Here is a 25229-nt window from a genome sequence, read left to right as displayed (position 1 = left end):
GGAACAGTATGTGGTCATTTAGGTAGGAAACCGTACGGCTTCTGCTGATTTTAATGAAGTAAAAGGAAGGGCCTGAGCCGTAAAGGGTTCAGGATATCTGTGGGGTAAGGATTAGCAGAATGGTGCAGTACGCGGTGCTCAGCATGCCGTGCTTAGGTTACAGCACGGCTGTGCATGACGTAGAAGCGGGAAACTCCCACAGGACTCTGGTCTCAGGTGTGTTTTTGGAGGGGATATGTGTCTCATAGACATACAAGACCTTCTCTTCGTGCTTTTGAACAGCGGTGTCAGCCAGATGAGCATCCCCAGAGCGCAGAGAGGTACCGGCTCGGGCGAGAAGTCCGTGCGAAGGAAATCCCGGTGGTCGTCTGGGTCTTACAGTACAGGAACGTGCTGAGTGTTGCGTGCTTCGCCCCTCTCGGTATTTGTTTTTAAAGCATCAGGGCAGGTCTTCAGGCTCTCAAATGACATGTCGGCATGCTTTCTGTCTCCCTCACCAGGCTGGAATGATAAGAACTGATAAGGATGAGTACTTCATCGAGCCTTTGGAAAGAGGAAAGCAAATGGAAGAGGAAAAGGGAAGAGTCCACATGGTGTACAGGCGATCAGCGGTAGCGCAGCATCCCACTGCAGTGCTCCCCGATGTCCACACAGAAGGTACAGTACCCCTCTGCTACTGCTTACGAATCTGTTCCAGGTAGCTTTTGAAAGAGGCTGTTTTGACCGAGCTGTTTGAAAAGAAAGCGATTAAGCGTTTTGCTGAAATACGCCGTCAGTCATACAGGCAGTTTCTCTGCCGAGAGCAGCGCACGTGTGCTTTCAGCTGGGAGGACGGAACTCGGCCACGAAGTGTTCTCATCAAGAAACGTTGCAAAATGCTTGGGGTTTCCTTCCTTAAACCAAGGGCAAAGTCTGTGCTTTGCTTAGGTGGAAAAAAGTCTGAGCTCTGCCTAAGTTGGTAAGATACTGTGGGACACGAGATGTTAACAGAAATTCTCGTGTGACTTGATTCTTCTCAGCTGTTATTAAGGCTCACCTGTCCATGGCAACTTGTGTTTCAAGTTTGGGTCCTATTTCTTTCTGAGTATTAGTTAAATTGTGTCAATGACTGATACTGTTTTCCTCCTCCTGCTGGTTGCAATTAATGCAGTTCGAAGGCATTTGTCTTGATGGGATGTATTTTGACGTATCCAAGGATTCCCCTCCGTCTTGAAGATAATGCAGTTGGTCCATCTGAGAACAATTACTGTGTAGTTTAATCCATTCGCTTGTACGTTTTCTCCCCCCTTTTACTATTATACAAATCCTTACAAGCCAACACATCGCATAGTGAACGTTGAGGTTTTTGACAGTATGGGCTGAGGATGAAAGAGCAGCTCCGTTCCCTTTCAGACCTCTGCCTCTTTTTCCACATCTCTCAGCTTCTCAAATTCCTGGTTGTACTTTGTGCTCACGTGTTCTTGGAACTTAAAAGGGCTCGAGAAGAACAAGAGCAGCTACATACGACACCCAGAACTCGGACTAGATACAAATATTCAACAGAGAGGAATCGAGCAGTCCCTCGTTGCCAGTCCTCACTGACTTAAATCATTTGGCGCAGGTTTGGAATTTTGGCTCTGAAGAGGCAGGTAGGAATGGACAGCCATTTCGAATAAAATCCTGTCAGGCTTTTATTGGTCTCCCGGAAGGTAAGTCCACGCTGCCGACGGCAGTCTGGCGCAGCGGTTGGGGACCAGCAGCAGCCTGAACCGTGCGGGCTCCCCACCGCCAGAGGGACTTTGCTTTTGGTACCCAGCAAGGTCGTTCACACCTAGCTGGTGCGTCCGCGTTGTGCGACAGAGCGAACGGCGCCGACTGACCGAGCCGTCGCGGCAGCGGCCGTGGGCTCAGCGCGACGTTCCTGCGCTGAAGCCGCTTTGCCGGCGCGGCGGGCAGGCTGAGAGCACGGTTACACACAGCGCCTACGTGACGATGGACCTTCTGGGTCTGCTTCGGCGAATCCAGCGCCTCTTTCCTCTCCAGTCCTTGGTGCGCTCGCAGGCTTTGTTTGTACGTGTGTCGGATCCGTGGAAGCCTTTGCAGATTTCAGGGCAGGTTAGCCGGAGCACCCAAGAGCTGAGGCAGATGGTTCAGGAATTTCTAAATCGCAGTTCGTGATATATGAAGGTCAGTGAGACAGTAAATATCTAAGTGACGAGTCCTACCTCAGAACCTTTGGATGTTGTTTGGGATTCGGGCAGTCCTTCGAGGGTCTTAATGTCTTCAGCGTCTTCCCATCTTCTCTCGTTGGGTCAGAGGGAGCACTTCAGAGCAGCAGCGACCTTTTTGTAACTTACACCCATCTGTTTAGCTGGTGCCAAAGCCACGTGGCTGTAGCTGGTTTCTTCTTTATCACGATGTTCAGACCAAAAAGGCTTCTTTGTTGTAGATGGCTTTACTCCGTCCTTTGGCAGAGGGGATCTGTTCCCGTGATGCTGTGCGTTGTTTTCTAGCGTTTGTCTGGAAACGGTCTATAGCCGAGAACCAGAAAGGCGGATGTGGATGCCTTGAGGGCTCTCAGCGAGAAAGGAGCGTCGTGAAAGGAACCAGAACTTGATCGAACGTAGGCAGTCAAAGGGACCTTGCCGCATCCTCTGGAACTCTGAGAAAGGTGCGGCTTTTTGTTTTGAACGGAAGCGGGGGGTATGAGAGAAGAGAGGTGCTTGTGTCTGCCACGTAGCGCGGGGCTTGCCAGTCTTGTTCTGCAGCAGCGGAATGTAGCGTGGTGTTCCTGGGAGCCCCGTGAGGGAGCTCAGCCCAGGCTCTGTCGCTGTATCGTGCTTTCTGTGACTGCTATTTTAGTGTTTACCTCCTGTCGTCTGCAAGATAGTTCTTCTCCCTCTGCTTCCTTTTATTGTTTGAAATACGCGTTCGGGTTCACCCACTTCTGTGCAACTCTGCTTACAGTGAACTCGTTGATATGTTTTTAATTTCAAGATCCTAGAGATTTGTGCATAACTCGTGTGCGTAACCACACCTAGCTGAAGGTGATGCCAGGGTATGTGCCGAGTGATGGGTTAACATTCCGGCTCTTCTAAGTAAATAAATGGCAAGCGACGCCGACAAGAATCCAGGGTTTCAGTTACAGATGACTCAACCAACTAGACATTAAGATAAAAAAGTACCTAAGTTGCTGTTGTCGGTGAAGTTGTTGTAAAAATTGGGAAACCTTGTGTAAAAGCCTTTCTCCACAACGAAATGGGACTTGCTGCGTCGCGTTCTCTCTACAAGAAGTCGGTTTTATAAGATACTATTGTCGCGAAAGCTTCCGGCTATACAGAAGAAGCTTTCGGTCTGACGGGACATCTGGTATTCCGGCAGGATTTTATAACGTTTGGGAATTGGTTGGACACTTTTCAAACAAGCGGACAGAACGAGCGTAGGAGCTCTAAGTCAGAAAACCTGCCGTCTTAAGCCCAAGGTTCGAGCAACGACTGCAGTGTGGTGGAGCGTTTCTTGGTTCGTGCACTGTGTTCGCACAGAAATAAGCACACGTGTCCGATCTGTCTGCTTCTCTTTCCTGCGGTGATTTGTGATGAAGTTTGAGCTTTCTTAGAAAGGTGGGAACTGGAAAGCTGGGTTTCTGGACGAGATACTAGGATGCCTCAAGCCCCGGGCTGGTGCGGGTTTGGCCTTTCCACTTCTGCAGCAACATAACCCTACCCCGAAGCAGCAGCCTGTGCCGATCCCTGTTGGCGGTATCCGTGGCTATCTATAGCCTCTGTCGGGAACGACGGCGTACGGCGCGCGCTCCCCTCTGGTTTTCATCGTCGGCTTTGTGTAGAGGTTGGCTTCCTTAGAAGTGCATTACATGAACCACTCAAGGAATCAGGTGGGAAATCCTGCCTCGTTCATTTGAGGAACGCTGTAGGATTACAAACCTGTTAACGTTTATGGATAGGCCTTGGTTTTCCTGCCCGCCGCGTGCCTGTGCTGGGAGGAGTGCCGGGGAGCTTCTGCATCTTCACACGCTGCAATGCTTATGTAGTCTTTTTTTCAGGTTCGGTGGGGTTTTTTTTAATCTCTCTGATAGGGAGAGCCCCTCAAAACACTTAGCAGAAGATGGGAAGAAATGTGAATATTTCAGAAAGAAAAATAAAGTGATAAGATAGCACATGCTGGGGGTTTTTTTCTTCTTTTTTTATTTTTTCTTTTTTTTTTCAATTTCATCATCTCTCAAGTTAAGGAGCTAGGAAAATATACCAGAGGCTGAGGCTTTAAAGAGATGGTACAGGTATCCTTTGAACTGGTGGGCATCTGCTGCTGTTTGTGTGTGCACGCACCCAACGTGGAGTCCTTGAGGAACCCTTCGTTAATTATCGCCTTGTTATACCTCGCTCTTTTCAGTCATGCTGGTGTGCACGTGATCTCCTGCACGTAAATGGCCCTGAGTATTTGGTGGTTGTTTTCTGCTACAAAACGCCTGTGCTCTCCTCTGCGATGTCAGGGCAATGTGGATATACGTTTCTGTGTTTCCACGGACGGGTGGCAGGAGCGGTTATTTGTATTTCGTGGGTAAATCTGTCTGCTCGTTCAAAGCATCTTGCTTTGCTGTGTTTCTCAGAACCTGATCTTCCTTCTGCCGCTGCGAGGCAGCGCAGGGACCCGCAAGAAGTAGTAGGTGCTGACCAGGCAACATTAAAATCGTTTGAAAAACCAGCCGCGGCATTGGCGCCGGCGGTCTCCGTTGCACGGGGTCAGCCTGTTCGCTCGAGTGCTGAGCCTGGGTTTGTTCTTCCTCCCCGGCAGGATGGGAGCCAAGGCCTCCCCTGGGAGGTCCCAGCTGCTGAAAACCACTTAAACGTAGTAGGATGTGACACGGCATCAATGAATGTCCAGTGGATTTCTCCCCCGGGAACAGGGAAGACTCTTGGTTATTCTTCCCTGGGAAGAGCTGGGTCAGACGGGACTCACACAGAAAACCGTGTGAGAACTGGTCAGCTCATCACATTTAACGTAATCGTGACCCGGAACAAGCACGCTCATACCGCGTTTTCCAAGTACGTGCCCCGTCCTAATTTTTGGCTGAATTGGAGAAAATGATTGCAAATTTGTATCCGTGCTCAGAAGTGAGGAGGAATCACCACCGTGAACGTGGAAGGAGAGCGTGACCGAACAGGTCCGTGCTCACGGCAAGTGGCAGTGAGTTGAGACAGGCTGCTCAGACTGCGGAGGACCTTCTCGCAAGGCGTGGTAGGAGTATGGAGAATTAGTGGCGCTCAGCGTTTTGCAGGAGTCCCCAGCTGACAGCGTGCTTTCGTTCGGCTTGTGCTGGAGGAGAAACACACCCAGAAATGCATTTATTGGCACTGGGGACTGAGCAGCCCGGCAATCCTAATGAGTCTTTGCAGCTTTGGGAAAGGCGATAGATGCACAGAGGGAGGAGGAGGAGGAGGATTTATTGTTTCCACAGCCAGCAGCCTCTGGCCATCCGTTAATCCGGGAGCATGAAAAGGGGGGAGCTCCTCATTTGAGCTGTGAGGGGTTGCCACGGTTAACCCGCCGACCGGTTGTTGTTAGACTGAGATGAGTGAGCTCAGAGCATAACCCTGCTAGGAGCGTTGCTGCTTCAGCACCGGCCGTGTCCGGTACCGCGTCACTAAGGCAATCTGCGCGAGGCTCTGTACTGTTTCTGAACATCTTTTAAGCAGTCGCTGTAGCGTAGGAGCCATCCGAAAAGCTCTGTGACTTGGCACCCCTGCTCAGGCGGCCGTCCCGTGCGGGGCAGCGGCTTGCGGGATGCCCCCGAGCGCGCGCTGGGCTGTCGCGTTCGACTGCTCCGTGGGGTCGGCCGCCTGGGGAGCGGAAAACGCTGCGCTTGCTGCGCGAGCGTCGATGCCGGGCCAGGAGGAGGGAGTAGCGCAGCTTCTGAGGCTCTCTTTAAAAGGCACCGGACGGTTGTTTTTAAACGTCCGGGATGCACATCTGGTTAGGTGTAGTCTGGGAATCCTATCACAGAGCAGGACGATCTCTGGAGTTCTTCATGGATGCACGATTGCCTGCTCACGGCTTTTCCGTATCAGATTGCCCTGGGATGACATCTCCGAAGCTCGACTTCCCCAGTAATTTAAGTCTTGATCCTAAAGACACCGAACATCTGTGCTTCTCGTTTTAGTTGAGTACTACAGGTAACTGGCGATCAGCGGTTTTTTGGTGAGCGTTATTCCCAAATAACGTCTGTTAAAGAAGAAATACTTACTCCTAAAGGCAAAAGGAGACAAAGGTCAAAAGACTCCATGTTGGGGCGAAGGGTCTGCGGGACAGAGCGCAAACGGGCTATGCACACGAAGCTGAAAAAAACCAGAAGAACGTATGAGGCTGTCATGCTAAACCATCATTTAAATAAATCTGTAAGTTTTTATCACCAAAACAGCCTTTCACTTAGGAACGGAAAGAAATGCTCTCCGGACAAGCCTGGGTTGGGAGTTTTTGCAAGTATAATGATGATATCATTCTGTCTGGACGGGATGAAAAGGATCTGTTCTCCTTTGTTAATAAGCTGACAAACATCACCAAGATGTGTGATCATTAACCTTATTCCTTGAAAGCATTCAAGAAACAATAGAAACAGGCAAAGAACTGTCGAGTTTAGAATCAAATTTGCACCCAGGAGGCCGCCTTTGCAAGTGCTACTGAGTCAGGCTCCGGGGTATGGTAAAATAAAATCCAAATTGTGTTTCTCAGAAACGTAAAAGCCTGATCCAAGTCCACTGGAGTTGGTGAGAAGACTCAGATTTACGTCAGTGGGCTGACGAGGCAGGTTTTGGATCATATTCTGCTTGAGCAGATCACAAAGAGTTTGATTTATCTTTCCTCCCGTTCATTCATTTATTATTTTTTTTCCACGCACTTTCTTTTCACATAGTATAATGATGACAACCGACCTTAAGCTTGGAGGTTACGCACCACGTTAACGTGCTCAAACTTTTCCTATTTTATCTTCCTCTTCACATCGTAGTATTTTTCTTAAATGACAACCTGTTCACCCAGAGAGCACTTCAGAGGAAAGTATTTTTGTAATTACTTCCTAACAGTGGGAAAGAAGGAACAGGAGCCTTTATCTCCCAGCTTCCTTTGAGAATTTTCATTTTCCCTAAAGAACCAAAGTGCTTGTGTGACTGATGGGGTTGCCATGGCACTGGGTTCGAGTGTCTTTGTCCCAGGTGGGAAACATGTAGGAGGAAGAAATGATTTGGGAATTGCTCCTGGTTGCCTGGGAATGAAACCCTGGAGTAGAAGGTAGAAGAATGGGAAGACTATTGCCTGCTTCGGAGAGCTCCCTCAGCACTTCCCCAGGCACATTAGTGTTTCCTAGAGACGTCGTCGTGCCAGAAGGTGTCTGAACTCTTTCTCAGCAGAATTTCTCATGACCCGTGTTCCGACGGAGGATGTTTTGGATACCGCACAGCACACCGCACAAGTTTGCGCATCAGAAATAACGGGAAGGGTGGAAGTGATTTCTGCGGAGACTCAGTACGCCGCATTTTGTAACGCGCTCTGTTTGAACATAGGCATTCCTGTGTAAGTTGCATTGGTGGCGATAACCTGTCTACGTACTCCTCTAAAGACATCCTGCCTCTTTATCCGGAACTGCTACAGCTTTTGCTTTTACATCAGCTGCGTTCTGTGAAATTGAGAGTTAATAGGATTCATTGAAGTTCTTGACTGAATAAGGGTTTGCGGGCTTAGGTTTTTTTTCTTTTTTCATGTAACGGTTTGCTTAATCAAAGGAAAGGCAGTCAGCAAAGTACTTTTCAAACAGGAACCGCACGGCACGGTACAAAGGAAAGGGAGTATTGGTGATGGATATATTTACAATACATGGGAAAAAAAGAGAAGGGATCTAAGGAGGAGGAGGAGAAGTGGGAGGAAAACTAATGAGAAAACCATCAAGCACTTCTAGAAATGGAAGCAGATGAGTAATATCTTTGAGTGCAATGGAATTACAGCCCTCTCCAAGGGTTTGAGCCTGTGTTTGCACCGCAGACAGAAGTGTGCTCTCAGCCCGGTTAGGCATAACCTGAACTAGATGTAACCTCCCTTGCTCAGATATCGGTATCGGTCCGTACAGCTGTGGAATCGACTGATTACCACAAAATATAACCAAGAAGCGTGTATTATAACGTGTATTACGGGGTTGTACAGAGCCGCTGCTGCTTTGGTCTCGACCCGAAATGCCCACTGGTGAGCGTGGCCCGGGACGCGTCTCCTCCGTGTGCTGTCGTGCTGAGGGCCAGCCTGTGGCTAGGCGTCACATCCGCGGTCTTTGCCATCAAAGGTCACGGCTGGGCTTGGCCCGCTTGTCCGCAGGTGGAGTTTGGGATTCATCCTGTGCTTGGAAGGTGTCTTTGGTTTAGTAGTTCCCGTCTCTCCTCTTTTTTTAATGGTACCTGTCACCAGACACGTACAGGTGACCGCCAGGTATGGAGTTGGCTTCGCAAGCTGATTTTCCCCCCGGTTCAAGTCACCTCGGTGGTGTGTATTTCCAGTAACGTGCCGGGCGGTGCAGTTTCACAACTAGTTGCTGGAGCTCAGCGGTGAATGCTGGTGTCTTCCGGTGTGCTTCTTCCAGCTTCAAAAAATAGTTGTCCCCTTAGACGAGCATGCAAAATTTGTGCCGTGAATGGAGAAAAGTGAAGGTGCTTGTCTGTAGCCTGGGAATTAGATACTGTCTTCTGGGACGTCTCCCAGTGCCCTTTGGGCGCCTCTTTGGCTCAGCGTTTCGTAGAATCCAAGCACGGTCACTCAGCACTTGTGTTTTCAGTATTTCCAAGGACGGAGATCCCGCAGCCTTTCTGGGCCCTTGTTCCGCTGTTTGATTACCCGCGTTACGATTATTTCCCACCCCCCCTCCTATCTAGTAGGAATTTCCCTTGTTCCAACTGACGTCCATTACCTCTCATCCCGTAAAAACTGTGCGAACAGTAACGATGGCGGTGTCCAGAAATTCAGTAGGCGACGAGGTCGCTGGGTGTTTCCTGGCAGATTCGCTATCCGGCCTTGACTTTTCACAAGTGATTTAACAATTGCTCTGCATTAAAGGTTGAGTTAATATACAAAAAGCATTTGCACGCATCGTAACCGGACACGTTAGACAACAGGGCAGAAGAGCGTAGGTCATCAGCAAGTGGAGAACGTCACCTGCTGTAATCAAACAGGAGGTCTGCAAAGCTGGGAGTAGCAACTTGTTTGCTACAAATACTCATCCCTCATTTTAAAAAGAGTTGTGAGACTTAGTAGGGTGTGTTGGAATTATATTCAAGGTACGTCCAGGAAATTATATTCGTGAAGGTCACCGCTTTAGACCCGCAGCTCTGCTTGTCAGTGAGGCCGTGACAACGAAGCTGAGGTTCGGAGCCATGCGGCGCTTGGGGAAGGAGCCCCTTCGTGGTACCCGGATAATTATAACATGACAGGTAAATATGGGATCCATAGTCTCTGCTGTACAGGCTTTATCCTGTTTGCTCTGATATGCCTGTGAGTAAAAGAAAACCCAGACTTGGTAGCTGAGAAAAAGCTTGTGAAATTTTTTTAAGAAAGAAACTTGAGCAGGAATGGATCAAAAAGAGCTCAAAAGTGACTTAGGCACTCTGTCTGTGTCGGGGAGGTTGCGCGCACCTCCGATGATGGGAGTAGGGACATCCATCTGTTTTAGTCGTCTTCAATTCTTGGCAATAACAAAGGAAAATTATTCTTAAATAAAACCAAGGGTAAAGGCTTGATTCCAACCGCAGGCACCCAAAGCCAGAGTAGTAAAACACACAGAAATCTGTATGAAGGGAAAATTGAAAAAAAATGGAGAAGGATCGGTACATGCAGCTTGCAGCCATTCCAAGCCTTCTACAGTTCCCCGATAAAAACTCCCAAATTACATAGGAAGAAGACGACAACTTTCAACGAACAGTGCTGATAACGGACAGCGGAGAATTGTAAATATTCCGTGAGCAGCTGTTCCCACGTGCAGGCAGCCGGTTTGGTTTAGAGATGATATTCTTGAGGTGCTCTCCTCAGAGGTGAAGGCATGCCAAGGTAAGGACCCGCCTCTGCGCCCTTTCGGCACGCGTCCAGCGTAACGGCGTCGTGTCAGAGGAGCGTCACGCGGGACTGCGGCGGATAAGGGGATGTTAAACCCTGCACGTGGCACTTGGCTGTAGTGGTAAACGCTCTCTGTCTTCTCCCTCGCTAACAGTCACCAGAGCTGGTTTTGTGATGTGTCAGCTCTGAGTAGCCCACTAAGTGGAGATGATGCTTACCAGAGCAGCCTGATTCCCAAACTGAGATTCACGGAGTCAGCCGAACATTTAGTGAAAGAATAAGCAGCTCTGGCCGAGATTTCCTCTCCGCTGCCGGTTTCATTCCCATTGCTGGAGGTGGGAGGCGAGGAGCCGCTTTGCGGGGAAGGATGATGTTCAGATAGGTAAACAAGAACGGTCAAGAGTGCCGGACAGCGTTGTAGAGTAGCAGCGGGTGTGAGGAGCAGCTCGTTTGTACTACTGAGTTTGACACGAAGGATGCACGGGAGCTGGTTAAAAATGCCGTGCGGTGGCTGGGAAAGGTGGCCGGGGGAGCGGGGGGGTGGGACCCAGCGGTGCGTGCAGGGCCGGTTCCTCCTGCGGCTCCGGCCGGCCATCCGCCCTGCCCCAGCCCCACCACCTCCGGCTTAGGGCAGAGGAAGAGGAGCTAATTGGAAGCAGAAGAGCTGCCTTATCGGGATGAATTTATGCGAATCAGAGGTCAGGAACAGGAGGAAATGAATCCTCCCACAGCTTGCGGGGGCCGATGCTTGCTTATGTCTTTTACATGCGCATCATACAGATTGAGTACTGAAATGCGATGCTGTGAAAGCACCGAGAGACTCACTGCAAGAAAAGATCCTTTTTTAAGCAGTCTGCGTGCTGCAGTTGACTTTTTTTAACCTTGATCTTCTATGGGAAAATGAATTAAAATGTAGCAGTTTGTGTCATAACATCAAATGGTAATTTTCATACCACGTGACTGTTGCTGGGTTTTCTTCCCCTGAATTTTACGCAGTTTGGGCGGTTTTCCCCATTGTGAGACACCTGGTTCTAATGGGTGGGTTGCTCGGTATATTTTTAGAAGGATTTTAGAAACGCAGAAATAGGTAAGAATCCAAACCGAGGGGGAACTGGGCAACTTAATTCAGTTTATATCTTTGAAAATGTCTGGATACGCTGCAGCCCTGCCTGGTTTACGATAGAGAAGAAGGACAAGTGACCTCGCGTAGTCGGAAAGGAGCGATGCGGACGCTTGCGGGGGCCGGCTGGCCGGCGGCACTGCCCCTCGGCGGTGCGCGTCCTCCGCGAGGGGTTCCTGCGCAGCAACTCTTGCCGCGCGCGCGTGTTGCACCGAGGTGTCCCCGAGAGTTGACGGCGTGCTTCCATTCGTCCCGCCGAAGCGCGGGGCGGGTGATAAGCCAGAGTCAACTCGTCTTGTTTGTGCGGCGCGGGGTGAGTCGGTGTTGGGCCAGTGGAGCTGATAGGAACGCCATGGGAATGACTAACGTGAGAACATCATCCTGGCAGTTCATTTTGCTCCCAGCGGACCGTGTTTCTTCAGATCCATTTCTGGGTTACAGAAGTGCGTAAATCTTTCCAAAGTGCCGTCGTAAGGCACCGCGGAGTAACAGCATGACCCAGCTGTTGTTTGCTATGAAAACAGTGGGGGGGGTTTTGCCAAAAATGCCTTGCCTAATAATTCTTTCGAGTGTTCTAATAACATGGGATAAGATCGTCAGGATAGTTCGGATTCTGGAGGTTATGAAAAGGCACGCGAGCCTGAGTCTGCAGTTTGAGCTGGAAGGGAGCGAGCTGCGATCTCGGGGAAGCCGGCTTCTCCTGCCGCATCCACGGGAGAGGCTGCCCTCTGGGAAACCGGGCTTAGACGCTGTCCTGGCCCTGCACTTTGGGAACAAAACCCGGGCAGCGACGAAGAGCTTTGCTGGCTTGTACCTTTAGGAGTAGCCAAGGAAAGCTTTCCGTTTGGGCGTCTTCCTTTGCCGTTTGACCGGCAGCGCCTTTTTTTCAAACGTTCCCCGGAAAAGTCCGAGGCGATGTCTGGAGGAGGGATGCGAGCGACGGCCCGGTGCCCCCCCAGCCCTGTCCTTTGGAGTCCCGACACTCCACCCAGACAACACACCGGTTTATCCCCGACCGGGATGGAGTAGCCAAATGACTCGTCAGGCTAATGAAGGTTTTCTGTCCTTGCCTTTCCCTAAGTCAGGGAAAAACGACCGTGTGGGGCCCCGCAAGCGTTGCAGCTCCGAGGCCTTTCTCAGACTCAGATATTTGGTGATGCCGAGCTCGCGACTGAGGTCTGTAGGTAAAAGCTCTCCTCTCTTTTGTTAATGGCAAGGGGCTGTCCATCAGATTTTTCCTCCTCCTCCTCCCACGTTTCCGTGCAGGCCGGACTGTGGGCCGAGGCAGCAGGAGAGGGTCGGCTTCCTGCGCTCACGTCCTTCCTGAGGGACAGGGGAGACGGGGTGGCAGTCCGGCCTGGCTCCAGCTTCGTGCCCGCCCTGGCCCCGGAGCAGAGCAGCGGCAGGGCTCAGGCGTGCTCCTCTGAGGCACCGTTGTCTCAGGGCCGTGCTGGGGCAGACACCTTGCCAAAAAGACCTTGGTCAGGGCTTAAGCTAAAAGCAGAGCTTTTGTATACCTGCGCATGCTCTTCCCCTCCTCCTTTCGCAAGAAACTTTAGAGAAGACCCGCGGCGTATTAGAGCCCAGGTGCCTGAGGGAGAGGCGTTAGACCTGCTCGCACGCAGCCCCACGGGTGAGCCACTGCGACGCGCGGGCCGCTGCTCCGGGGTCCGTGCCATCGCTGCGCCGGGACGGGTCCTGCCCCTTCCAGCAGCTCCTGATCCACTGCGGGAACAGAGCAGCGTCGGAGACTTTTCCCGAAGAACGCTTCGGGGTGGTTTGCTGCCTTTGGCGTGCCAGGCAGCGGATATTCTGCTCCTGTCTGTGCCGAGCGGCTGTAGAGCGGGGTACAGCCCCCCGCAGCCCCGTGGTAACGGAACTGTCCTCTGGAGTTCAGCGCGGGGGTCCGAAGGAGCGTCCTGCGCGCGTTAAAAAAGAGACATCGGTACAGTCCGATTGCTGTGGCCTTGGGGGGGAGGAGAAAACGTCAGAAAGCGCTCTCGTTCCAGGAGAAAACAGTAGGTGTGCTCATCTCTCCTCAGCGGTAAATCTGTTAGATAGCAGGCGGGAGTCACTCTGCTCATAATTTCCAGAAGTTGAGGAGTGGTGTGACAGCAGGGCCGGGTTTGCGGCCGGTTCCTGCCCCGGAGCATCTCGTCGGTCCCCTGGGGATGAAGCTGTTGGGCTTGTTTTCTCCCTTTCATGTGAAGGTTCATGTTGCAGTAGTTTACCAGTTCAGTACAAACGGCGTTGCCTTCCGTCGAATCTCTTCTTGAACGTGTTCCAAACGCGCTGTGAAGCGGTGTGCTGATGTTGGAGGAGGTCCGCGCAAGCAGATACCGGAGGCTCTTCGGGAATAAGGCACGAGGCAGTCCCAGAGACGCCAGTTTACAGAAGAAGGTTGATTGAATGACCCAGTTGCAACTTTTTTTGAAATGTTTTTGAAATTTGAGTTGTTAAGAAATTATTTTGTCCAATAGGGAAAGATGTTTGGATTGTTGGGGGGAAAAAAATCGTGAAGGTAACAATTTCATTTTATTGAGCACTTGAGAACACATGATTTTCATAACTGAGAGCAGTTGAAAACACAGCGTAAACACCTCTTTCAAATCACGTCTGCGTTACCTTTCTTAGAAAATTGAATGTTTAGTGCTCGACGCTCTTTGTCTTTTTTGGTTTACTTTCCACTTAGGTCTTGGACTTCCTCTCCGAGTCCAGCTAGAAATGAGCATCTCTTGCTTCTTCCACTTTGGCTGTAGATTTTCATTTGCCTTTTTTGGAGCATCTGTGATTTGATGAAGATTCTTTGTGTTTTGGGAGGTTTTTTTCATTTGCTTAGGGCAGAGAGGAAGGCCTTTAGCTGCTTTTTTTTTTTTTTTTCTTCCCTGCAAGATCAGGTCTTCGGGAAGCAATCCTGGAGCAAAACTGGAGATTTTTATTTGTTAAACTACATGCACAAAGCACGGTACGCGTAGCACAGCCTACAGCACACGTGGTCTGCCGGTCACGCCGCCGTCGAGGGCAGAGCTGGACGGTGCCGCTCCGACAGCGGGACCTGAGCAAGCGGAGCTGGGCAGCACCGGCCGGGGGGATGAGGGAGCCGTGCAAATCCCTGTGCCGTACGCGGAGCCCTGTCCTGGTTGAGTCAAACCGCGTTCCGATCTGCCGGGTTTTCACACAACATAGAGGATTATCTGGAGCTTAACTTAAAAATCGTGCTGTTGAACGTTTCCGGATGCGTTAAGCCCAAGATACTTGGTCCTTTGCACCCGTGTACTTTGGCGAGTCAAATGTCACTGACTTGATTTGCTCCAGATTGTAGGAAAGTCGGTGTTGCTCAATTTAGGCCCATGACCCCTTTCACGAGGAAGCAGTGGTGTTACTCAGCTGCTCCGCATTCCTTGTCGCAGACTGTGCTGCTCCGTCTCCCTCGCGCTGTGGCGGTTTCTCTTGACAGGTTACCTGGTGTAGCTTCCTTCGGTATTCACCAGCGCTCGGTTTGCCTTATTTCTGGGAAATTCAGCTCATACTTCTGGAGTGAGAGTAATTCAAAGTATATCTGTTGCTTTAACTTCATCTGTGGCAAAAGCTGGTTTGAAAATCCCTGGAAAATACCTTACAATGAAAGGGTAACTCATTGTGCTCTGTGGCTTACGAATAACATATGATTAATATCATCACAGATTATATAACTAATAGCATCATAGATTGTGTTGATTTTCAGTGAAAGCCCTGGATTTCTTTTTTAGATCTGTGACAGCAACAGAAATCCAGTTCACAAAATAATTTTTTTTTTTTTTAATAATTTTTTTTTTAAAGCTTTAACCAACACTCAGTGAGTATCCAGGAACCGTGTAATTCATTTTGATAACTATTGTAAACAGTTTGTCCTTAACGGCCCTTGAAGCGGCACTACCATGCGACGGGGTTCTGCTCAGGTTCTTCCACAGCCAGCTAAATGTTTCTTTTATCACTAATGGCAAGTGACTTTGCAAACAGATGTGTTTGAGTCTGTGCTTTGGTATTTTAATGGTATTTCTCAGTTTGCTTTCACAGGGTTGATTCTTGATTTATTTCAAGTCCTTTTTCTTAATCAGTTTGCAGAGTTTTCCCTGCCAAGAATAAGTAACAATATATTTTCATTACTTCCAGCACTTAAAAGCTTCCAAGTTTCTGATGCCCAGAACATTTACTGCTAGAAGAAAAAAAGAAGTCTTCCTTTAGTTAACAGTTGCCCTTTCATAGGGAACACGAGGTGAGATAAGTCAATTAAAAGAATGTGGTATTTGAGTGACCGGCGGTTCAGTTCACGTAGTGCCATGCCGTGCTTTGGTGGCCGATTATACGCTAACTTCATTGGGCAGAGGCCGACAAAGTTCTGACCTCCGCGGATCTGCTTCGTTTGCTCTTTTTTGTCAAACATGCTTTTTATTTTTGCTGGCGAGACAGACTCATCATTCATATTTATTTTTTTACATCTGAAGTTTGTCAAGCCGCTTGGAAAAATATGACAATGAAAGACATCTGGGCATCCCATCCACTTTCTATTTGGAAACGTCTGCATCGTTATTAGGAACTTCTTACCAGCGCTGCAGTGAGCAGACGCGTTCTCTTTCCGTCTCCGGGCTAATTTACAATTGCTGGTAGGGAAAGAAATGCGATAGGCACTAAAGCCCGAATACCTGTTCCTTGACGGGGCTTTTTAACGCCGCATATTTAGGATGCCTTAATGTTTGTTCCTGTGTAAAGAATAAACTTGTGGCGTTTGTGGGGGGAAGCGATGGAGAGCAGCCAGCAGTGTCTCCTTCGGGTTATTCGTTGTCTGTATCTGTAGGATTTAAAAAGCTAAGCACTTGTATTCTTGCCTCTTGGCCCTGCAGGTTGATCTACAGCTGTTCATCAGATGTAACGCGCCTTGTCAACCCAGACAACCCTGCCTCAAGCTGCCCCTTCTCCGATGTTAAAGCCTAAAGAAATCTGTGTTAATAGAAAAAAATCCCTGGTCTGTCTTTCCTTGCTTAATATGGGAGAGCTGCTGAATTGTAGTGGCCACAACTAGAAAACGTTGCGTGATGAAGCTTGGCTTTAACGGTGGTACAGGCTATATCCGCTGGGTCACGTAGGTACAGGGCCCAAAAGCTGTCCGTCCTGCGTTCCAGTAAGGAGCCGCTCAGTCTGGTGCCCGTCTGTGACAGCGGCCAGGAGCGGACCCCAGGGACGTGCACAGGAGCAGCGCTCCGAGGAAGCCTCCCGCCTCCGTTCGCACCGCAGATCAGAAGGCGATGAGGTTGTACTCATTCGGCATCAATGCCAGGGACGTCTGGACCCTCGGGTTTCCTGTGTCAGCATTAGTGCACCGTAGCACCCCAGCCTAGTCGCTATCCATGCTGTCAGCTTCTGATCGGAGCTTATCAGCAGTAGGGATGGAGAGGCCGGTACGTCCGCGTGCTCTGGGGCTCGGGTGAGCCCTGGGTGCTTGCTCATGTCCGGGAGAGAGCGGGAGAGGTAAGGCTTTTGCTGAGTGACGTTGCTAGAGGAAGAAACGAAGACCGCCTGCCAGGTGACTGAGAGTCCTGGTCTTCCTAGCAGCACTGACGTTTTCGGCGCGATATCCGTGAGCCAAAAGCGTTTGCCTTTTCCTCAAGAGGTGGGTTTCGCCTTCCTTTCCTTTTTCTACAGTAGGTCGGCAAACAGGTTCCTGACCCGTTTCGGTCTGCTGCAAAGGTACAAGGCAGGATTCCGGCTCTAATGCCAGGGAAGCTGAGGCAGCAGCTGGCTTCCCCAGGCGGGCGAAGCCGGGTGGCAGGAGGGGAAGGCAGCTGCTTTGCTGGGCTGGGAGTCCCCGCAGGAAGGACAAGACTTCCATCATTTTCCTCTTAGCAAGGCTCCTCTCTTCTGTGCTCGGTCGCTTTTGTCTGTCTTAAGGAAAGGAAATTCCCTTTGCCATTTTTCCTTGGAAGAGCAGAGTTGGACAACAGGAGCCTCCGTGAAACCTTGTAGTTACTTGGGCCGTAATAAGCTGCGCTCAGCACCTTCTGTGAAGGTTTTATGTGGGATGATTATAGTATTTACAGCTTGAGTGGGATTTTCCAAGACATGGCAAATTATTACCCCGTCTAGAAGTGGGTAAGCTGATACCAGGGTTAGGAAGAGACTGCTCTGCAGTCAGTGGCAGAGCTTAAAACCAAATCTAAACCTCCCGAGTCCCAAGCAGATACTCTGTCAGCTGGCGCTGCTGGGAGCTGACTTGGATGTTGTTTGTATTTCGGTTCAGAAGCGGAATGATCTTTTTGCTCTAGTTGTTTTATTGAAGCTTTTTGTTGTCGTACTTGTTTAACCCCAAGACCTCGTTTGTGCGGATCAGCATGTTTTGTCGGTGCGCCCCCTTCCTCTCTTCATGTGGTGTAGACGAGAATGGCTTCGTACATATTTTTGCCGTTATCTTGGACGATATCGCGGGACATGTACTGTTTGGAAATAGCTTGGGTTTGGAGACGTTTGTTGGTCTTGGAATGCTGACCTACAGTGCGTTCATGGAAAAAAAGCAGGAACCCGAGTTCAACAGCATTCAGTGATAGTTTATAGTTGGAGCTTTTCCTTTATGTTTATGCCAGTGGAATTTTGAAAAATGGCTGAAATTCCGTGTGGCAAGAGAGAGAGGGGCTCATTATCTGTGACTAACGCTTTGATGCTTTTTTTTTAAAAGTGGTATTATTTGCTGTCATGCCACTTCTACGCTTCTGCTATATCGGTTGCTTCTGTTGCCTCATCATTTTAAACAGCTTTTCTTCTGGGTTTGGTCGCTACTCTTACATTACTCATGCTGCCACCCTCCTTTGGGGATCTGGCCAGTGCAACCGCACTATCGGCTTTGACCCCAGAGTAGGGATAAGCTCGCCTTTGTGCCGGTTAGTAACCGAATCCAAGCTAAGTCTGCATTTTTGGATGTCGGTACTGAAATTACATGGAGTCTTTCAGAAAGAGCAGAAGTACCGTACGGACCTGGTCAGCTCATTGTCTGCCTTACTCGTTCAAGGGAGGTATTTTTCAAGATCTAGTACTCCCACTTTTTAAAGTAACTTTTAAGTCAGAGAAGAAAAATTGGTTTCCTGTAACTTAGAATCACTTTTAGATCTAGCAGTACTCCTCTTTCCAGCCGCCTTTATTTTGTATGATTTGAGAGTCCTTTGCTCGTATCGGTGTTGATGCGCAAGAGCCTGGAAATACAGAAGTTTTGCGATTCATCAGTAGTATTTAGAATTTAATTGAGGATAAAAATTGGGTTAACCTTCTCGGAACGATTCCCAGAGGGTAGTAGATCTCTGCTCAAATTCACAGGCTTTTCCTTCTGCGTGTCTCCAGGCCCCTCTGCAGAAGTGACTGTCTGACAGCACTTGCAGAGACCAAATTCTGCTTTTTCTTCCTGTTTCCTCTCCGCTAGGGATGCCGCCAGGCAGCGCATGCTGCTGGTGGAAGGGGCAGTCTAGGCACTTGCTACGTGGAGTAAAGCGCAAGGGACGGATTCTCACCCTCGCAGAAGGGCGGCTCAGCCCTGCAGTGGAAAGAGCAACCGTGCCCGGATACGGCGTGATGCTGCGGGCAGCAGCTGGGGGCACTGGCAGCGCTGCAGCAGCGCAGAGAGATGGTTGTGCTGCCACGGGCATCTGGAGCCGTGCAGCCCTGGTAACTGCAGCCAGGGCTCTGGGCTGCGTTGACCTAACGAGCGAGGGCCAGGAGGGCACCAAAGCATGTACGGACACTTCTCGTCCCTCTTCCCGAGCTGCTCCGAGAGAGACCGACGACTCGTTGCCGGTTATCGTCGGCGATGCCGCAGCAGCTGGCGGCCTGACCCGGGAGCGGGGAGCAGCGCTCGCGCTGCAAGCGCGGCGGGGTCTGCGTCCCCGGCCACTCAGAGCTTGGCAAGGCAACGCGGCGTTGCCTCGTTAGCGCTTGGGGGGTTGAAATAGTTCTATTCCGATAAATCAGGTCTCCGTAATGAGCGGCAGGTTGGGAGAGGCTGTCTCTGTAGCGCTGCCGAGCGGGAGAGGGGCCGCAGACCGGAATGGCGGGTGGTGAGAGCCCGACGTGCGCAGCCGCAGCGCTGGTGCCTGGAGCACGTCCGTGACGCCCGGGCTGCTCTCGGCCGGCGCACAGCCCCACGCTGGGCCTGTGTGTGTGCTGGGTTGTGTCGTCTGCTGCCAGCTCCTTAGCACTTAGCAGCAGTGAGTTGCAGCTGCCAGCGTCTCCTCGGCGATCTGCATGGCAGGTTCCCTCTCCAGGTTCTGCAGGTGGTTTCACACGCCGCTGCTCTGCTCATCGCCGGACGTGTCAGGACCGTATCTGCTGCGTGGTTACCGCGTCCGAGCTCTGTCACACAAACTATCGAGGTGCGTGGCTGTGCAAACAGAAATTATCCTCTACGCACCTTCTGTGTTTTCTTCTAACACCTGCTTCAGCTTTCCATAGACCAGACTCTCGTCATTTCTTCGGGCGCCTTGGACTGTCTCTCTGGCTGCTATTGGGACACTATTCCTCTGCGACACAAATAATATTTGACTAAGCTTTTTTTTCTTTGTAATTTTGTTTAAAAGTCATTCGATTTACTGATTAACGTTAGCTTAAGAGGCCCTTTCGTGTGTCTAAACCCGTGAAAGGGCAGACTAAAAACTCAGCAACAGATTTGACCATACAATGCTAATCTGGACAGCTAGTTTCTCACAGTCGGGGATAATCCTCAGGAGTTTCAAGTTGGTGCTGTTTGGACATCTCACCCACCCTCGCTCAGCGTAGGATTGTTACCAGGCTGGCTGATAAAACGAAACCTGCTGTATGCTCGGGTCCAGGGATGACTCAGGTACGCTTGAAAGCAGTTCTTGTCGTGTTCTGGCCACCGTCCTCACCCTCGCCCCACAGCACCGGGCACCCTCGGGCTCGTTGCCCTCTGGCATTTCCATCCCCTTCAGAGGAGGGCTGTCTCTTTTTGTCGTATTTGTAGTCAGACCCACTGCATATTCCATGGAAAATTCTTCCTAAATCTCCTCACATCTCAGGTGGTGGTGGTGGTGGTGGTGGTTGTTGTTGTTGTTGTTGTTGTTGTTGTTGTTGTTGTTGTTGTTGTTATTATTATTATTATTATTATTATTATTATTATTATTATTATTATTTCGCCGTCTCTGTTAGCTTTGCACCAGACTGGAGGGCTCATTAAAGCAAACTGTACAGGAAATGGAGAGAAGCGCAAGAATGGGACCCTGCTCGCCAAAGAGGGAAAGTTGGCAAATCTCCTCTAACGGGGGAATTCCTTGGCCTCAAGGAGCACTTCACGGAGAGAGAGCGCTATCGAAGAGGCAGACGGGGCACGAAACGCTGCTCGAAATGCCGGTCCACAAACAAACGGCATTTTGGAAAGTCAGACGTTACGGTGAGGTCCGATCAGTCGTGTTCAAATACTGTATTCGCATTGATTGGCGTACAGGAGTTGGACATTTACAGTTTTATCTGAGCGGTCTTGAGATCCGAGTGCTGAGTGTCAGGAGGGAGAAGATCAGTTCTGGGCATAAAGAAGTTAACAGCACACGTAGAAATCTCCGAAGGAAGGAGTTTCCAGCAGCCTCCACCGCCCGTGTCCGACGGAGCAGAAAGGAACCTCTCCGAAAAAAACCCTCTCTCCTCTCAGTTACCGCGTTGCTCGAGCCAACGCAAATGGCACCATCTTTCAGGCCAGGAGAGGTGGAGGTCGGAACGGGAGGATTTACGACTCTGTGCTATTTTGGATGGGATTGGGATGGGGAGAAGGAGAGGGGAACGATCAAAATATCCTGTGTGGAAACACTGTGCGTTATATTCATAACACATCTGTGCGAGGTGCAGGCAAGGTTGGCTCGCTAATAGGAATTTGGTGAGATGGAAAAAAAAAAAGTGCTTCTTTGTGTAAGAGTCTATATGAAAAAAGGCAAGTATGAAAGGGTAAGGAACCCGTACTGAAATAACTTCTGGGGTGCTTTCCGAGGGCATGGTTTGGGGGTTTTCCCCCCCTCCCTGAAAGGCAACAGGAGAGCTCTTGTGGGATTCCCTCCCGTCTGTAAACCAACTTTGTGGTGTGCCAGTCAAAATTCAAACTGCTTTTTTCACTGAAAATGCTGTGACGTCAGTGTGGATGTAATGTCAAGCTGCATGGGTTTTGTAAGCCTGTCACACGTGGGTCCTGTTCTGTGCAGTTCCAGCCAGAGCTTGGGCAGGGGAGGTTCTGCTTCGTTAGGAATTGGGAGATTTAGGAACTGGCTTTTGGGTCAGGACTGCGCCCCCCCCCCCCCCCACTTCAAGCCCTTCAGGGCTTAAAATTCTCTCACACAGCAGATACACGACTAGGAGACAGGAGAGGCTGTGACTGACCGGCTATGACTTCACAAAATCCTCAGCAGCGTGCGTGCGTGACGTTGGGTGTTATTTTGTAATGAAGAATCAGGATTTGTCAACCCAGAACAGCTCTCTGGAATAGATTTATAATGCCCCACTTCAAGGATTTTTTTTTTTTTTTTTTCCCAAAAAATTATTCCATCTTTATTATTCCAGCTGGTTCTTGTGTACAAGTTAGTTAAAAAATGAAGTATTTCGGCTTGAGGTAGGGTTGATGGCCAAATGAAACAGTCCGCAAAACTTCAGTTTTATACGCCTTAATACCTAAACATTGTTATCTGCCCTGTCTATCTAAAGGTAGCGTGTGTGTGTGTGTGTGCGATACGTCGGATGGCGTTCTTAAAGAAAGATACCTTCGTGTATGTATAGTTTCCTTCTGACGGTGCGGTAACGACACGCGGTGTTTACTAGAGGATGGGAGTTGCTGGTTTGGATGCTGAAACGCGTCACTCGGTATCTGGGATAATCCCTGCGCGTTGCCTTGACCCAAACACAGCGAGAGTCTTGGCGTTGAAGTCGCCGGGCTTTTGATCAGATCCGGCATCTGACGTATTGGCCCAAATCAGAGTTTGCGGGGGGCTTTCCGATAGAAATGGCCACGCTCCAGAGCCAAACATCCGGGAACTGTTTCGCAGCTGCCGGGAGAACTTTGCCGAGATGGTCCTCGGTGGCCGCCTGTTGGGTGCCCGCGCAGAGCCCACGGCTTGCCTCCTCGGGCAGCCCGTCACGCCGGCGGACTCGTACCGAAGCCCGGCTCCTGGCGCTCGCAGCGGAGGAACCCTGCCTTGGGCTTGGGTCAGTGTCGCTGCAGGTGCACGGGCTCGTCCAGAGGCCCGTCTCCAAAAAAACAGCTGTTGGGCTTTGGCGTGTCGGAAGGTTGGAATCCACTTAGTGACAACTGAACAATTAAGGACAATTACGCTTTCAGCTACATTAACGAGTAACTCAGTAGTAAGACATGGGAAGGAAATGACCCGTTGTCGAACGGCCGCGTAATTTGTGACTCACGGCATCATTGGAAGGGTGTTTGAAGTTCTCTTTGTTTTGGTAATACGGACCGCGCAAATCTTTTCCCACATTTTTTTCCAGTTTTACACACTCGGTTATTCCTTTTGTGTGACTGAACAGCGTGAATTCCATTCCCCTGTCTCCTTTAAATGTTTATCTCCGCTTAAGCCATCTGACAGCTGAGTCTGCCCGTTACGTCCGCGGCCTTGGCTTTCGTCCGTGCTGGTGGCCACGCGAGGAAAGCCTGCTCAGAGCCGCGAGGTGAGGGCTGTTCCCTGAAACCTCCCCTGGAAAAACACTCTGGGGAGGGGTTGCGGTCGGTAAAGCAGCGGCACGTCGAGTTTCGGGAGGTGAAGTTGGCTCAGGAGGCAGGAAGCTCCCCAGCAAGGTTACCGCACACCTCAAAATTACTTACAGGATTAACTGAAAGGCACGTAAGAAACAGCAAAGATTGGACAGGGCAGGTGTTTGGTGAAACCCTGTAATGCGCTGTCCATGTCGTCGTTATATAGCTTCTGCCAAGTGGATGTTACGTTTTTCTCTCGTCTTCTCTGGCTTTTTAATGAATTATAATGGCTTAGTACAATGAGCAGGTTTTATCTGTAGCAGTAAGGCTCCAACACTTGACCTTGGTCAGAGAGGAGAGCTCCCCGGTCGAGTACTTCACTGTGTATTGCTCTTAAAATGACTGTTTGTCATTCACGGTGACTTGAGCGAAGCTCTTCAAAGCAGGGCGTGAAACGTCCGCCCGTTACGCAAAGGTAACGCTGATCCGTGCTCCAGGTCTGGTTTAAATCCGAACTCGAGAAGGCATCAGCCAAGCCACGGCGCTTGCTCATGCTGCTCTTGTCCATGCAAGTGCACTTGACGGGAACACCGTTTTCAGTGTCTACGTGAACCGTTCTCTCCTTTCAGCTCTACCAGCTCAGCTGAATGATTTTCTTATTTTCCCTTAGAAATGAAGCTGAATTCTTTTCATTAAATTCACTGACACAAAAAATAAGTCTAAATCTCAAGTGTGATGAAAGCGAAGAATTACTGGTCAAACACAGTGGTTTTTCCTCCTCTGAGTCGGGACACGATCGCTCCCGCGGCTGCGGTAGGCTGTCCTTACGGATATCACATAACTTACCTCTTTGACTTCTGCAAGCACTCTTTTGTTAAAGTGCCAACATTAAATATCTCTTCTGAAACGAAATCTGGTGTTTATAATACACAGAGACGCTCACTTATCGTGACGCACACGGCCTTACGCGTACCAGAGCTGTCCCTTCGCAGGCGCATCAGCCGTGCTGGAGCCAAGGCAGACGAGCGTCCCGTCCGTGCAACGGTCAGTAACTGCTGGTACCTGCACGTATTAAAACCCAGCCGGCCCAGCCCTGTGTCTCTTGTAACCACAGCGGAAGAGACACGGAAGATGTGGAAGAACAATTTTGCCTTTTCTACCTGTGAAGAGGTTCGCTGGGTTTAGAAGGGAAACAGGTCCAGCTATTCCTTCTCTTACACCTCTTCTGCGGACGGACGCGAGCCTGTGAGAGCTGGAAAGAAATCATTTCAGTCCCGATAAATTCAGAAATCTTTCATTTCTTTACGTGCAAAGCTTCTAGCCGTGGCATTTTGAAGGAGCTTCATCTCTTCCCTCCTCCACTCCTCATTTGGCCTTTTAGACGTCAGATGTTTTATTGTATCTGGCCAAATGTCCGCTCCGGCTGTGTCGTCCAGATTTCAGAGCTCCATCTGTACCGCTAGCGACACGTCAGAGCGGGCTGCTAAGGGTGCCGAGCTCAGCGCTAACGGGTCGTTAGTGCTGGTTGGTGACGGTAGGGTCTGCTCTAGCTCTGGGAGGTCCAAGAGAACTCAGAGCAGCGCAGGGCAGCGAGAAGTGTGTTCGTGTCCGTTTCCTTTTACGGAAGGAAATTTCAAGTACCTTTTTGGGTTTCCCAGTGTGTTGCCATCAAGATGTTCTTGTACTTTGGTATTTTTAAAGTAGCAGGTTACCGTGCCCCACCTCTTCACATCTGACATTTTTTCCTTGGATTTTTACAATGTGTTTTCACCATTGGTAATTACATTAATGGAAAAGCTTAGCTGCATCAGCTTCGGCTTTTCACAGCTCTCCTCTCCAGCTGGATAGCAATTTTGGCTCAGCCCGTGTTAGCAACGCATAGCCCTTCAGCTGAAGCTGCTAGCGAGGGAGCCGTTCCTTCTGCTTCACCGTAGGCAAGGGACTACGAAAGCTGTCCTGGAAAAGGGATTTTGTGTCATTTGTGGAGCTGGTCGACTGCACAAGGTGAAGACGTCTAGTTTCGGGGGAACCATGCCATGGCGCGTTGGTGGCGTACGAAGTCGTTCCTCGGTAGATCCCAAGCCCCGCTCCTTTCACCAGCAAGAGGTAGGCAGAGTCATTTGTTGACTGGTGTTCTGCTTTTAGCAAGGCACGCCTCCCCGCTCCACGTAATCCCGCATCAAACGGAGCCGCCTTCTGTCTTGATGTCTTGCTGTTCCGTCTGGACAGTGTAGTAGGCTTTGCAGACTTGCAGAGGCTTAAGGCAGATCAAGCGATGATTAGAGTGTAATTGTTGTTGACAGTAGAGAGCGAGCTGCTCGGCGA

General features: G+C 50.1%; 1 protein-coding gene across 5 annotated transcripts in view; it reads left to right on the top strand.

Annotated features, from left to right (window-relative positions):
- The window catches only part of ADAMTS3 (ADAM metallopeptidase with thrombospondin type 1 motif 3), a 109376-nt gene that overhangs the window by 37337 nt on the left and 46810 nt on the right, over positions 1 to 25229 (top strand). For 4 of the 5 annotated variants that reach the window (XM_054823751.1, XM_054823752.1, XM_054823750.1 and 1 more), the window contains one exon: positions 501 to 657. In XM_054823751.1, the coding sequence (XP_054679726.1) occupies positions 501 to 657 (157 nt within the window). Of the gene's footprint in view, positions 1 to 500; positions 658 to 9433; positions 9456 to 25229 lie in introns of those variants that run through there. The other variant, XM_054823754.1, reaches the window with a different exon arrangement.

The sequence above is a fragment of the Grus americana genome, chromosome 4 (genome assembly GCF_028858705.1).
Source record: "Grus americana isolate bGruAme1 chromosome 4, bGruAme1.mat, whole genome shotgun sequence".
In the NCBI taxonomy this organism is placed as follows: domain Eukaryota; kingdom Metazoa; phylum Chordata; class Aves; order Gruiformes; family Gruidae; genus Grus; species Grus americana.
Note: the sequence above shows the minus strand (reverse complement) of the source record. Positions and strands in the feature narration are given on the sequence as shown.